This window comes from Spea bombifrons, chromosome 3 (genome assembly GCF_027358695.1).
Source record: "Spea bombifrons isolate aSpeBom1 chromosome 3, aSpeBom1.2.pri, whole genome shotgun sequence".
Classification (NCBI taxonomy): domain Eukaryota; kingdom Metazoa; phylum Chordata; class Amphibia; order Anura; family Pelobatidae; genus Spea; species Spea bombifrons.
In genome coordinates this window covers 66,951,729-66,964,282 of record NC_071089.1, presented here as the reverse complement: position 1 = coordinate 66,964,282, position 12,554 = coordinate 66,951,729, and the positions used below count along the sequence as shown (strand labels likewise).

At 38.0% G+C, this 12,554-nt stretch overlaps 1 protein-coding gene across 1 annotated transcript in view; it reads left to right on the top strand.

Annotated features, from left to right (window-relative positions):
• The first annotated feature begins 5,514 nt into the window (after nucleotides 1–5,514).
• Nucleotides 5,515–12,554, top strand: part of MDN1 (midasin AAA ATPase 1) — a 59,949-nt gene continuing 52,909 nt past the window's right edge. The window contains exons 1-13 of the mRNA XM_053458546.1: nucleotides 5,515–5,684; nucleotides 5,957–6,181; nucleotides 6,944–7,051; nucleotides 7,134–7,326; nucleotides 7,954–8,166; nucleotides 8,478–8,609; nucleotides 8,994–9,097; nucleotides 9,593–9,710; nucleotides 10,238–10,422; nucleotides 10,801–10,882; nucleotides 11,353–11,448; nucleotides 12,021–12,133; nucleotides 12,298–12,446. Of these exons, the coding sequence (XP_053314521.1) occupies nucleotides 5,530–5,684; nucleotides 5,957–6,181; nucleotides 6,944–7,051; nucleotides 7,134–7,326; nucleotides 7,954–8,166; nucleotides 8,478–8,609; nucleotides 8,994–9,097; nucleotides 9,593–9,710; nucleotides 10,238–10,422; nucleotides 10,801–10,882; nucleotides 11,353–11,448; nucleotides 12,021–12,133; nucleotides 12,298–12,446 (1,873 nt within the window). The 5' untranslated portion in view covers nucleotides 5,515–5,529. The remainder of the gene's footprint in view (nucleotides 5,685–5,956; nucleotides 6,182–6,943; nucleotides 7,052–7,133; nucleotides 7,327–7,953; nucleotides 8,167–8,477; nucleotides 8,610–8,993; nucleotides 9,098–9,592; nucleotides 9,711–10,237; nucleotides 10,423–10,800; nucleotides 10,883–11,352; nucleotides 11,449–12,020; nucleotides 12,134–12,297; nucleotides 12,447–12,554) is intronic.

Below are 12,554 nucleotides of genomic sequence, written 5' to 3'. Positions count from 1 at the left end.
TGCCGCTAACTGGATATTAGTACATGACGTGCCTGGACCGTCAATTGTCATCAATGGGTTAGTAAGGTCCCCATATTAAACAGTAAGAGTCTCAGCCAGTAAGGTACAGAACAGACTTGTGCATTCGAATTTGTACAAATCTAATTTTTTAACAAAATTTGCCAATTTTGTTTTCATATGAATATCTGAAAATGAGCATTGACCCCCCAATGAAACAAACAAAAATGGAGTAGAGAGCTCTTTGCTTGCATTTTGCTAGTTTTTTTCACTCACTTTTACTCTTGCATGCTCTCTGTCAATCTCTCCATAACTTTTCTGCCTACTGCTTGTGTGTCCCTGTCTTTTTCTACAGTTCTACTTCTTATTTTGCCTCTTCTTGTTCTCCTGTCTTCTATCGTTATCGGCTTCTACCCCCGTATCAGCTCTGTTAACCGGGCACTCTTGGAGTGATTCCCCAAAAAGGCTGAGCCTCCGCACACAACCCTCAATTCCCTCAATTGTACTCCAAGGGGCCAGGATATTGCAGGTAGTTTAGCATAGTTTTTGCACCACTGTTTATCCGCAAATCCATCAAAGGACCCCCGTCCATCGCATTCAACACCCCATTGGCCATAGATAACACCAAATTAACCGATTTGTGTCCCTGTGTTTTTCCCCAATAATTGGTTACAGGTTCTTCTGCATCCTGATGTGTTGTCATTACTGGTGGAAAGGGTTAGCTTGGGTGACTTTTCCCGGAGGACTACACTTAAACTGTGACTTGGAGTAGCTATCCACCTGTAGCTAGCTCATGCTACGAGTAGGGCAGCAGTGCTGGGACCTTCCCGTAACCACATGGTTCCTGTTATATTTAGCTTTTTTCCAACTCAGCTCTGTTTTATTTACAAGAACACAAACCTTAATCCTTTGTGTGCCAGAGGTCAGAAAACATTTCTCCCACTGGGAGGAAGAGCTAGATTTTTTTGTAAGCTTGTAAGCTTGGAGAATTTGCAGGATAGTTGTGGTTTAACTCAATTACTGTACTATTCATCGTTATGAGCCAACACCAGCAGGTTTCCAGCTAGAATTATGGCCCTGTATAATACATATTTATTGGGTAAGGAGTCTTTGGAGACATCTCACTAAGGTAACTGCATTATACTGGGCCAAGCTCCTCCTGCTGCAAAAGCTTTTTGAGTATATGCCTTCATGGCATAAAGGGGGGTCAAGTAGGTGGGTTAAAGTGCAGATTTATAGCGTGTGGCATATATATTAGCTCACGGAAGGAAAACAGTTACTCCGTTATAGGGCTGCCAGATTGAATTACCTAATTTTATGCCCAACTTGGGAACTGCGCCCATACTTGCGGGATGCAGCCAGGACTACCCACTTCCGATAGTGGGTTTCCCCACTTGAGAGGTAGATAGGTTGGGCATGGGGCATGTTATGACCCCGCTCCTGAGACCCAAAGGATTCGGGTGTCAACCTGGAGAACTTGTGCTTCTCCCTGGATCATTTCCCAGGTATGCCTCAAGGACAAGGATTTAATATTGCACCCTCTGCTACTTTCAATGATTGTGGTGAATTCCTGAAGTCTGGGCAGACCAGCAACAGAAATAAAAATGCGGCGTCTATGTGCTCAGATGAAGTGGGAGGTTCATTTTTGGGGCTTTCTTTCTTGTTTCAGGTAGCCCAGTGTGAAACATCCATTTCCGAAATATGCCTGACATGAAAAAGCTAGGGCAAAATAAAATAAAACTCCAGTGTTTCAGTTAAATTTGTGGTTGCAGTGGACCACCTAGAAAGGCAAGTTGAGTGTCTTTGACATCTTTAAGAGGTTTGCTTTTTGGGAATACCGTATTTGCTCGGTTATAAAACAACCCTGATTATAAGATGAAAACAATTTGAATATTCATTTAGGAAAAAAAGAAAGAAAGCCTGAATATAAGACTACCCTATAAGAAAAAAGTTTTACTAGTAAATATTAATTCACATGTAAACTATTTTTCATATGTAATAACTATGATTGCGAAAAATGATTTTTTTGTCTTATACACCACTTTGCCTCCCAGATATGCCTCTTGACCCCCTATTTGCCACTCTGCCTCCCTGATATTCCTTTTAACCCCCTATATGCCACTCTGCCTCCCAGATATGCCTTATTCACCCCTATATGCCACTCTGCCTCCTTGACATTCCTTTTTAACCCCCTATATGCCACTCTGCCTCCAGAAAGCCCTTATACCCCCCATATGCCATGCTTATCCTCCCCCGACTTACCAGTGCATGCCTAGACTTGTGCCCTGTGCTTCAGATTCCTTGGTGTGATGCGCGCAGACAACCTCAGCAGCTGCCGACACTTTCGCCGGGGCTTCTATGACTGAGCACTGGAAGGTCACGTGATGCTGGCCCTCCCGCAGACATCCACCGGCTGCCAGAGAGGAGGATCCAGGTCCTCTGCAGGGCTGCGGGGGATCTGGATCTTAGTCTTGTAGTCAGACCTCTATTTGAGGTTTGATTAGAAGATGACATTGAGTATAAGACGATGGTTAATTCTCAGGGCATTTGCTCTGAAAAACACCTTGACTTATAATCGAGCAAATACGGTATATTGTCTTATAGCTATAAATTCAAATATTGGACCTCTACCGTGCTTCAACTGAGACATGGGCCAGGTAAAATGGTCTGATCAACCATGCATGTGGGATATTGCTGTTTTCTGTGGGTGCAGTGGAATATATGGTAAATCAAGGACATTTCTGTTCCAAGATTAAAAAGTGAAATGCGCATGTTCCAATTCTTTCCCTGCAATGTTCGATAAACATGACTTACTCATGCATGTGTACTTAGGGGGTTTGCTGAACACAAATTAATTGTTGTTTCTGTACTCGCACACTGCAATGTGTTTGTTAAAATAGAAAAACAAAACAATTTTAATGCAACATTGGCACAGATTGACGCTAAAATTACCCTAGCAAAGTATTTTGGGCTGTTATTATTATTATTGTTCACCTGTTTTGGTTTTTCTAGCCACAATTAGGGTCCAACTCCCAGCATATCATTTTTATTTTTTAAAAAGCCTTCGTCAACATCGAGGATCAGCGTACCCTGTATCAGTGCATTTTTTTGCTTCGTCGGTTTTGGTAATGCACTTTGCATTTATATACCTTGTATTCTGATATTCGCCACACACGTTGAATATTATTCAAGTATATTTATTATGCGTCCTTTCGTTTTTGTGAAGCGCATGCTTTCAATTATATATACTTATGGCATCGGCTAGTGCCTGGAGGGCACGCATTTAACATTACTCATTTTGCTTATTTCATTTATTTGGGATGCAGTTGTAATTTCCAAATTTACATAAATACTCTATTACACACTAGGGCTGCACCTAACAAACATAATCATCTATTTGTATTATGTTTTAGCGACACGGAAGGTAACTCGTAAAACTTTGTTTCCTGAGAACCGAAACTACGTTACATTGTAGTGTCTCCATGTGCCGCTGACATAGTTACGGTCGCGCCGAGGATGACGTCAGGTTGCTCCCGGAAGTAATCCGTTGCGCTTGTGTCTTCCCCACGTGTGGAATAGAATTGGTGTTTGCAGACCGCGCACGGCCGGAGCCGTGCTATCTTTTTCATTCCAAAGTGGGACATGGAGAACTTCCAGCTGAGCCTGTCTGGATTGGGCTCCATCGCTCAGAGGAGTGGTGGGGAACTGAACAAATTCTTGTCTAAACAGGTGAGGGAAGGAGGGGGTAGTGGAATAAGAAAAAGAGGCTAACAGAGACTCCGGCTATCTGTAGCAGAGCGGACTAATTTTTGCGATCTCCATCAAACTATGCTATTATCTTTGAAATCACTTTAGGCTTTGATTGATGGAAGTGTATTTCTTATTATAATAGCTAGTTGTATTGTGTAAACAGTGTCCCTTCATGCTGTCAAGGATGTGTATGTCTTCCCTTATTTAACATACTATTCGTTGTCTTAATTAAATGAGCTGTTTGTGTTTTGTTCTGTGCGAGGGTTACATTATTTGATCATACCCCATGCTGCTGTCTTTTGCCTAGACGTGACGGTTACTAATGTTTGGAGACAAGCTCCATTAGCTAACATGTAAACTACTTTGCTTTAGACCGCTATGGAGACCTTCACAATGTAAATAACCCATGATCGGTTAAGGGACGCTAGCATCATGTAAAATAATGCAAATTTTTATTCAAAATACCAAATATGTGTGTGTCTATGTGTGTATGTGTGTGTGTGTGTGTGTGTGTGTGTGTGTTGTTCTGTAAAGACCTTTTCTGCAGTGATTTTATAAACTGTCTGGAAATATATATGGAATTGTATTTGGGAAGCCAAAATGCATAAACAGATCAGTGACACTTTCCCTTGAGGCGGTCCTGCAATCGGAATATTGAAAAGTCTCCTTATTTATAAAGTGCTGTTCTAAGGGCTGGGTTTTTTTTTTACCCGTAATAATATGCAGGCTTTTAAAACCTTTTGTGGAATGTGTGCATCGAAAGCAAAGATTTTTGGAGTATTGTGAAGTAGTAAAGTTCTGGTGCATCAGATATTTGAATAGAACTTTCCACTTCAAATGTGAAACTATAGTAGTGTATATCATAAAGAATTTTGATTTCAATTGTCACTGGGTTAATAGAATGTAAGATTTCTTTTCATTAAATGTTTTTCATCCTCCTGTCTGTAACTGTGTTTTGATGACTTAAAAGCCATCATACTTTTTCCAGCTGAATGACTATTATGTGGAATTGTGAGACACATACCAGCAATTTTTCTGAGCCTTTCCTAATCCTCTCTAACTTAAATAAACCAAAAACACTTCCTGTTGAGCAGAGTATCAGGTAGCTTGCAAAGTTCTGTGTAACAACTCCCATGACTCTCTGCCAGTATTTACTTTATAGGGTTGTAGTTGCAGCCAAAGGTAACAAATATATTTCTTGTTCTTAGTTGGAACCTCCCCTTTAGGAAATGTCAAAAGGGCATCCCTATGTTTTTTTATTGTTTTCTTTGAATCTGGGGGAAGATCTGATCTGTAATCTTCTACCATATATTATAGAGTAGCTAGTTAAAATGTTTTAATTCATCTATAAAATTCCTCAGGGTATTGACAGACTGTATGCTGGAAAACGTGTCATCAGGTAGACTTGACTGGATGCTTTGCAGGAAGAGTTTGATAGCCTTGTATAAATCAGTGAGGTTTCCTCAGTTTCCTCGCCTATTCAGTTATGCCTTATAGAGCCTTCAGTTCTTCACAATGAATAGTGACGTGAAGGAGTTGAACCCACAACTCTGCCGTTAGCTTATTTAATTCAATTTGTCCACTCTGTCATTTGGAACACGTTGTTTTGAGGAAATGTAGACTTCTCAAAAGGTTGGCTTAATGCCTGTAGTCTTTCATTTTATGCAATTCACAGTCATCGGTTTATTTAACTCAATACATGTCTTACAGATATGGACTCCACAAGACAGAAATGCCATACTTGGCACTCTAGCCCAGTTACTGCTAGACAAGGAATGCACAATGCTGATTAGTCGACAGCTTCGACCATTGCTGCTGGATCTGCTGGAGAGGAATGCTCTTTCGATTAAATCAGGCACCCAGATTAATCATGACCTACACGAAAGACTGTGTGTGGCCATGAGCAGATTGGTCAGCAGCCATCCAGATGTCCTTCCGTGAGTGCTTTCTGCATGCTTTGTTGTCTTTATGTCACAAAAAGTAACATGAATTTAAGAGTGAACATTAAGACATGCTCTCCCTATAAAATGACAAGGATATTGCTTAAAATTATTTTGTAACTTTTTTTTAGAAAGTTAATTTGGTATAAATGATATTGATCCTTTCAGCTAATACATTTTAAGCTATAATTTCCTTTAAATTTAAAAGCTTTAAATATCCAAAATAGTATTATCTCTTACTTATTGTTTTGTGTTTTTCTTATTCATAGATTTGCTCTGAGGTATTTTAAGACTGCCTCACCAGTGTTCCAAAGACTCTTCTTGGAGAGTTGTGACTCAAGCACTGTCCGTTATGGGAGAAGACGAATGAAACTGAGAGACTTAATGGAAGCTGCCTACAGATTTCTTAAGCAGGATAAGCTTTCATTTCAAGAGATGTGGGACTGGAGTGTCTGTGTGCCTCTGCTTAAAAGTCATGACTTAGCAGTCCGTTGGTCAGTACAATTGCTTGCCATTTTGTTTCTAGTAAATGTTCATTTTTGTAGGGCACAATAATATTATTATTAATAATAATAATACACAGTAGTATACTATAGAAGCAATCTTGGCAACTTCGGTAGAGTAACCCCCTTAACAAATTTTGTTACCGGGACTTCTAGATCAAGAGATCAACTGAGTTCTAGAAGTGATGGTACTCGTTTGTGTTGCACATGTTGCATGGATTTGGATGATCCTTACTCATCAGTGGATGAAGTGGGAGATATTATGGAAGCTCTTCTCATCCTGTTTTAGATTTGGCTGTCTGCATACATACTATACAGACTGACAATAGTGGCTAATGCTGCATCCTTTTACAGATTGCAAATATATACAGGGTGTGGAGAAGTAGTCATTATGGTGTATTCACTACCTCGGGAATTTGCAGGGAAACGGGCCGACTTGAATATATATATATATATATATATATATATATATATATATATATATATATATATATATATATATATATATATATATATATATATATATATATATATATATATATATAAAAAGGTCTGCCCCAGCGTGCTTCTCCTGCAAGACTGGCTGATCTGGGCTGCAAAATATATGGAGATATCTGAATTCAGTTATTCAGCTATATTGCAGCCCCCCACAAACCAATGCATGTTGTACATTTAGTCTCATGGACACTTTTTTGATCTTTTAGTTTCCATGTAAATGGCTGCATTTTTCTGAACTTGACATTTGTTTTGCAGGTACACAGCACTTTGCTTATCTTTGGTCACTTGTATGTCTGATGATAATAAACAGACATTCTTGAAGAAACTCTTCAGTGCAGATGAGCTAATTCATTTTAAACTGCAGTAAGTGGCACCTTGTGAGTTCTGCTCTAGACTGTCTTCTCTGACAGAAGATTGTCAACTTTTCTTTATATATTTCTTTTAGAATGGTTGATGAGCTACTCGCTCAGAATATTGAAAAGGGTCTTTTGTTGACCAACCCAGAGAAAGACATGTGGCACAGGGAGAAAAGTCAGCAATACACACAGGGACAGATCGTATCTGTTGATCTGTGTTCCAGTGTCGTGTCAGTGTGTGGAGTAACATTACCTAAGATAGCACCAAAAGAACAAGCTAAGGTATGTTTCACATTTTTAGTTCACTACTTGTGTGTATGCTCGGTATAGCCAATAAGCTTTTATCTGGGTATGTTGCGGCTCTGACTGATCATACCACAGTAACAAATTCTCTCTGACCTTCGCTTCACAAAAGCATTCCTTAAATGCTGCAAGGACTGCTATAATTATTGCTCAAATGGTATAGGACACTGAAAAGAAGCAGACAATTATATTAATGTGTATATATATATATTTCCTATGTGTTTTTAGGAGGAGCACATTGTTGCTCTGTTATCTTAGCCCCATCTACTATGCAAACACATTGACACTCTATCATACTTCCCCTGGTAAACATGAAAGTCTTAAAAAGCAAAAAAAAAAAATGACGGTTGGATTTATGGGTACAGACCCATGTATATTGGTAAAGTTACACATACATGCGCGTACATACACAGTAGCACTAATTCACACTTGCTCATTCTTTCTTCACACCTTCACAACCTTACCATGTCTGAAGACTTTCCTTATAGGTCTGGATAAGGTTACATCGTGCTATGTGGTCCCAAAATGCCTCTGCCTCCACTATCTTTTCCTTAATGTGTTTGACTGTTGTTTATTCTCCTGATCTTTTTTTATTATTTAAAACAGCCCAAGGATTTTAGAAATCTAGTATTGGTGGAATCGACATGTAGGAGCCTTCAGAGCCTTGCCCTTGCAGTCTCCTATCAGAATGCCGTGCTCTTGGAAGGACCGATTGGTTGTGGCAAAACTGCTTTAGTGGAGCACTTGGCTACTGTTACTGGCCGACTAAAACCACCCGATATTCTGAAAGTACAGCTAGGGGACCAAACAGACAGCAAGGTAGGTTAACTTGTAAGAATCCGTAACATTAGGAGCAATCCGTGGGTGTGGCGAACATTTAAAGAGTTAATTGCTAACGTTATAATATGTGTAATCCTCAATGCTTAAATGATAGCAAAACAAAAGAAACTAATTTAAAATGTGCCAATTCCAAATGTGACATATCCTAAAAATGCCCCAACAAATATGTGTTTGATATTTTAATATAGCACCAAATGGTTGCTGCTAATTTGGCTTTGCTTTGGAAGGCAAGGGTTTATTGTGAATCAGTGGAAAGCATTGACTAATGTTCTATGTGTTTTTGTTTGTAGATGTTGCTGGGAATGTATCGCTGCACAGATATACCAGGAGAGTTCGTATGGCAGCCTGGGACTTTGACCCAGGCGGTTACCAACGGGCATTGGATCGTTCTTGAGGATATTGATTATGCGCCTTTGGATGTGGTATGCAGACCATCTTGCATAAGCAATACATTTTCAACCTACATATACATTAGAGAGACACTAGCGTATATATAAAAAAAACGTTCATGTAAATTTTTGAAAGTTACTAATAAGTTCGCCCAAATGTACTTATCTAGATTTAAGAATTAGTTAACAGCAAAGTGTTCGAATGCTAGTTGCATACAAATCTTGGGGTCTAAGGTCTCTCTAATGCACTTATAAAGAGAAGTGCAAATGTTTTTTTTTATATTTTTTTCATTTGGGCAATGCGGTAATCTTCTGGTCCACTTTTTATTTATTTTTTTAAGTTACTGTTGAAAATGGGAAAACCCAGTGAAAATTCTTGTGATTTCACCACTTCTTCAAATCTGCAATTTCTTGCAGATATCTGTGTTAATTCCTGTCTTGGAAAATGGGCAGTTGCTGATTCCTGGAAGAGGGGACTGCATTAAAGTAGCTCCTGGCTTTCAGCTATTTGCCACCAGAAGGTAAGTAATAAAGGCAACGTTAACACCACTCGACTCCTGCACGATGTTTCATCGTTACTGATAGAGAAGACTTTTTAAACTCCTCTATGGCTTATTTGTGATGGGGCATTTCTGTGTATTCATTCTCGATGCAATACCTAAAAATATTTGTGCTGGTCTGTTAGTTGCTTCTCAGAAAACTACAATGTAGTTTTGGTACATTAGTTGAACAAACATTTTTCATCAAATGATTTTCTCAATGGGGTTTATTCACTAAAGGAGAGCTTCTTCACTTTACTGTGGCTGTTGTCCTACGTGTGTGTTAACATTTCACATTGAACCCTTTTGAGATCCTTTAGGGACATTGGTTTTCTAGTTTGTTAGAGATAAAGTGCCGTGATAATGACTGGCTTAGGTGCCTTAGTGTCTCAGAAAGAAGAATGCAACAGGGTTGCCTCTACATTTACAGTAGCAGGAACAGTCATGTCTCATTCAAGTCCTATGCTTTTCATCCAGATTGCACAACTCTGGTACTGGTGCTTGGTATCGACCACAGAACAGCCATGCCACGTTACTAGACAAATACTGGACCAAAATCCATCTGGAGAACATGAACAGAGGGGAACTAAAAGAGGTTTGTGTTAGATATTTCTTTACTTTTATTTTTAATAAAAATTGTAACGCTTGGGCTTCTCGAAAGTGTTGTGTTGCTTGTTTTGTTAAAAAAAAAAAAAAACAATTTATCAAAAACTTACCATTGCAATAGAATTGCAAGACAGTTTTAACAATAACGAGTTGTCTTGTATTTGAGAAGTGTGCTGTGTATTATCTTTAAAAGTGAACCATGAGTTTGCAGGTGAGAAATGTTTCGACAGATTTCACTCTGCTATACGAAAGGTAAAGAAACTGCAAAAAGTATAATGCATAGCTAATGCAGATTGTTGAAATCTCACACATTTCACAATACATTGTCACTAAATCTCAATCTTCATAATGCTAAATCAGCGGGTGAGCCGAAATAATCTCACAATGTCTTCAACAAATCAATGCTTGTCTAGGACCCTGGCTTTCTTTGTGTCTGTGATACAAGAGTTCTTAGTGTTCTTAAGACGGCATTTTGGAGCAAAGCAGTAATTGTTCACTGTACGTTTTTGTTTACAGGTGCTCCAAAAGCTCTATCCTAAATTGGACTTGGTAATTGACCGGTTATTGGACATTTACATTCAGCTCACAGGAGACAAACATACAGCCGTGTCCTTGGTTGTCTCTGAGGGTACACAAGGTACCGAAGAAGTAAAAGCCGACGACAAAAGACCTAATCTTGAAGGTCGTGGGTTATCTCTAAGGTATTGTAAGAATTATCTGATATAAAAAAAAAAGCTAGTAAATATTGATACACTAACAAGTATATCATTTGGAATGTCTTATGACAATTGATTTAAAGAGCACACATGTGTAAGCAATATTTTTTTTTTTTTAAAGAGACCTTTTTGTTTACGTGATTATTAACCTAAAAGTTTGACAATCTCCTACATTTTAGTGCATATGGTTTGTCCCATTTAAATTACAAATTTGTTTCCATTGAGTCTAATGAAACCCCACTCGCGCTCCCATTAGCAGAATGTGCTCCTATTAATTTTAATGGGAGCACTGTAGCTTCTCCTCAAAGCAACACTCAATATTATATAATTATAAATTAATTTGCTTGTATTTTTCCCTCTCAGGGATTTATTGAAGTGGTGCAACAGAATTGTACATGTCTTCGATGGGTCTTCTTCATCTACTTCACTGAACATATTCCATGAGGTAAAGGAACTGTCTGCTTTTCTTTTTTAATTGTTCAATTTATGCCAGACTTTTCAGGTACATAAAATTTAGAATTTTCTTCACTTTCAAGTAAATTAATTTCTTGGTAAAAATATTTCATTATCAACCTGTTATTTTCCTTTACATATTGGTTTACTTCGATCTCTTTCGATCCGGCATTGGACAGTTGGTCGTTTATAGTAAAACTTCAGAATCAATGCCATTCAATGATTTAATTTATACTTTATTTAGAAGATTCTGCCTACCTTTAACCTCTTTCAACTAAATGCAGCATTAGAAACATTCATAGTACTAGTGTCTTTCTAAATCTTTTAAGAGAGGTGATTATCTAATCTTTATATTTTGCCTTTATTCTTGATTTTTGGGTTTTGTTTTTTTTTGGTAACATGCAAAAGAAAGTACTGACTGCACACATTGCTAAAAGTATGTTTTTTTGACCTTGTGTCCAGGCCCTCGACTGCTTCACAGCCATGCTTTCCAAGCCAACTGCTAGCCTTAGAATGGCAGAAGTCATTGGAAGCAAACTGAACATTTCTAAGCAAAAGGTACGATCTGTTTTTTTTTTTTAATCTTACATTAATTTAAATGTACAGCGATTAAACTGAAAGCCTTTATTTTGTTCCTGGAAGTTGTGTAGTGTAAAGTGTCATTTTTAACACGTGTGTGTGTGTATGTATGTATGTATGATATATGTGTATATATGTATGTATATATATAGATATATATATATATATTTTTTTTTTTCTTCTTCAAGAAGGGAAATATTGACTTACATGCTTACAATACATGTAAATTACATTTGACCTGTCCTTGTAATTTTAAATGGACTTTTACTAAGAAATGGATATACTATAGTTTCTTTCTATTTTTTTTTCTGTCTTCATAAAATCAACAGCCAAATCCTCTGTATTACTTTTTGTTTCTTTAAGACTATGAATCACATATGCATATTGTTGTTGCAACTGTTTAAAATAAATGGAAATAAGCTATGCTTTCTATTTTGCTGCCCATTCAAAAAGAAAATTGTGATGGCAAAGAACCCAACTTTTTATTATTGTTATTGTGATCATATTTACACATTATGCATCATGATATCTATGTACTTTTCTGCTTGCAGGCTGAGTTCTACTGTCAGCTATATAAACCTGAGGTTGTTGTAAAAGAATTGCACGTCACTGTTGGAAGGGTAGAAATTATTAGAAAGCAAGTGGAGACGGTTCATATACACAGGTAAATTTACTTTTTTTGGTTAAACTGTGTCCAGACATGCAAATGTAAATTATTGCTAATGAATATGGCTTAGAAATCTCTACATCCTTGTGTGCAGGAATATTTAAAGATGCTTTTTTATAGATGCTTAATGCATACACATGTATTTGCTGCTTTGTTTCCAGGGAAAAGATCACTTTTGCAGCCACGCGGCCTTCCTCCATGTTGATTGAACAACTTGCTGCTTGTGTTAACAAAGGAGAGCCTGTTTTACTTGTGGGAGAAACCGGCACTGGCAAGACGTCCACTGTTCAATACCTTTCCCACATTACAGGTATTTTGTTTTGTAAACTTTTCATTTGTTTACACAAGTAGGACATCGACTGCTTCACATATTTCACTCTGTTTAAAGCTGCTGTTCCGCGTAGACAAAGCATGGTGT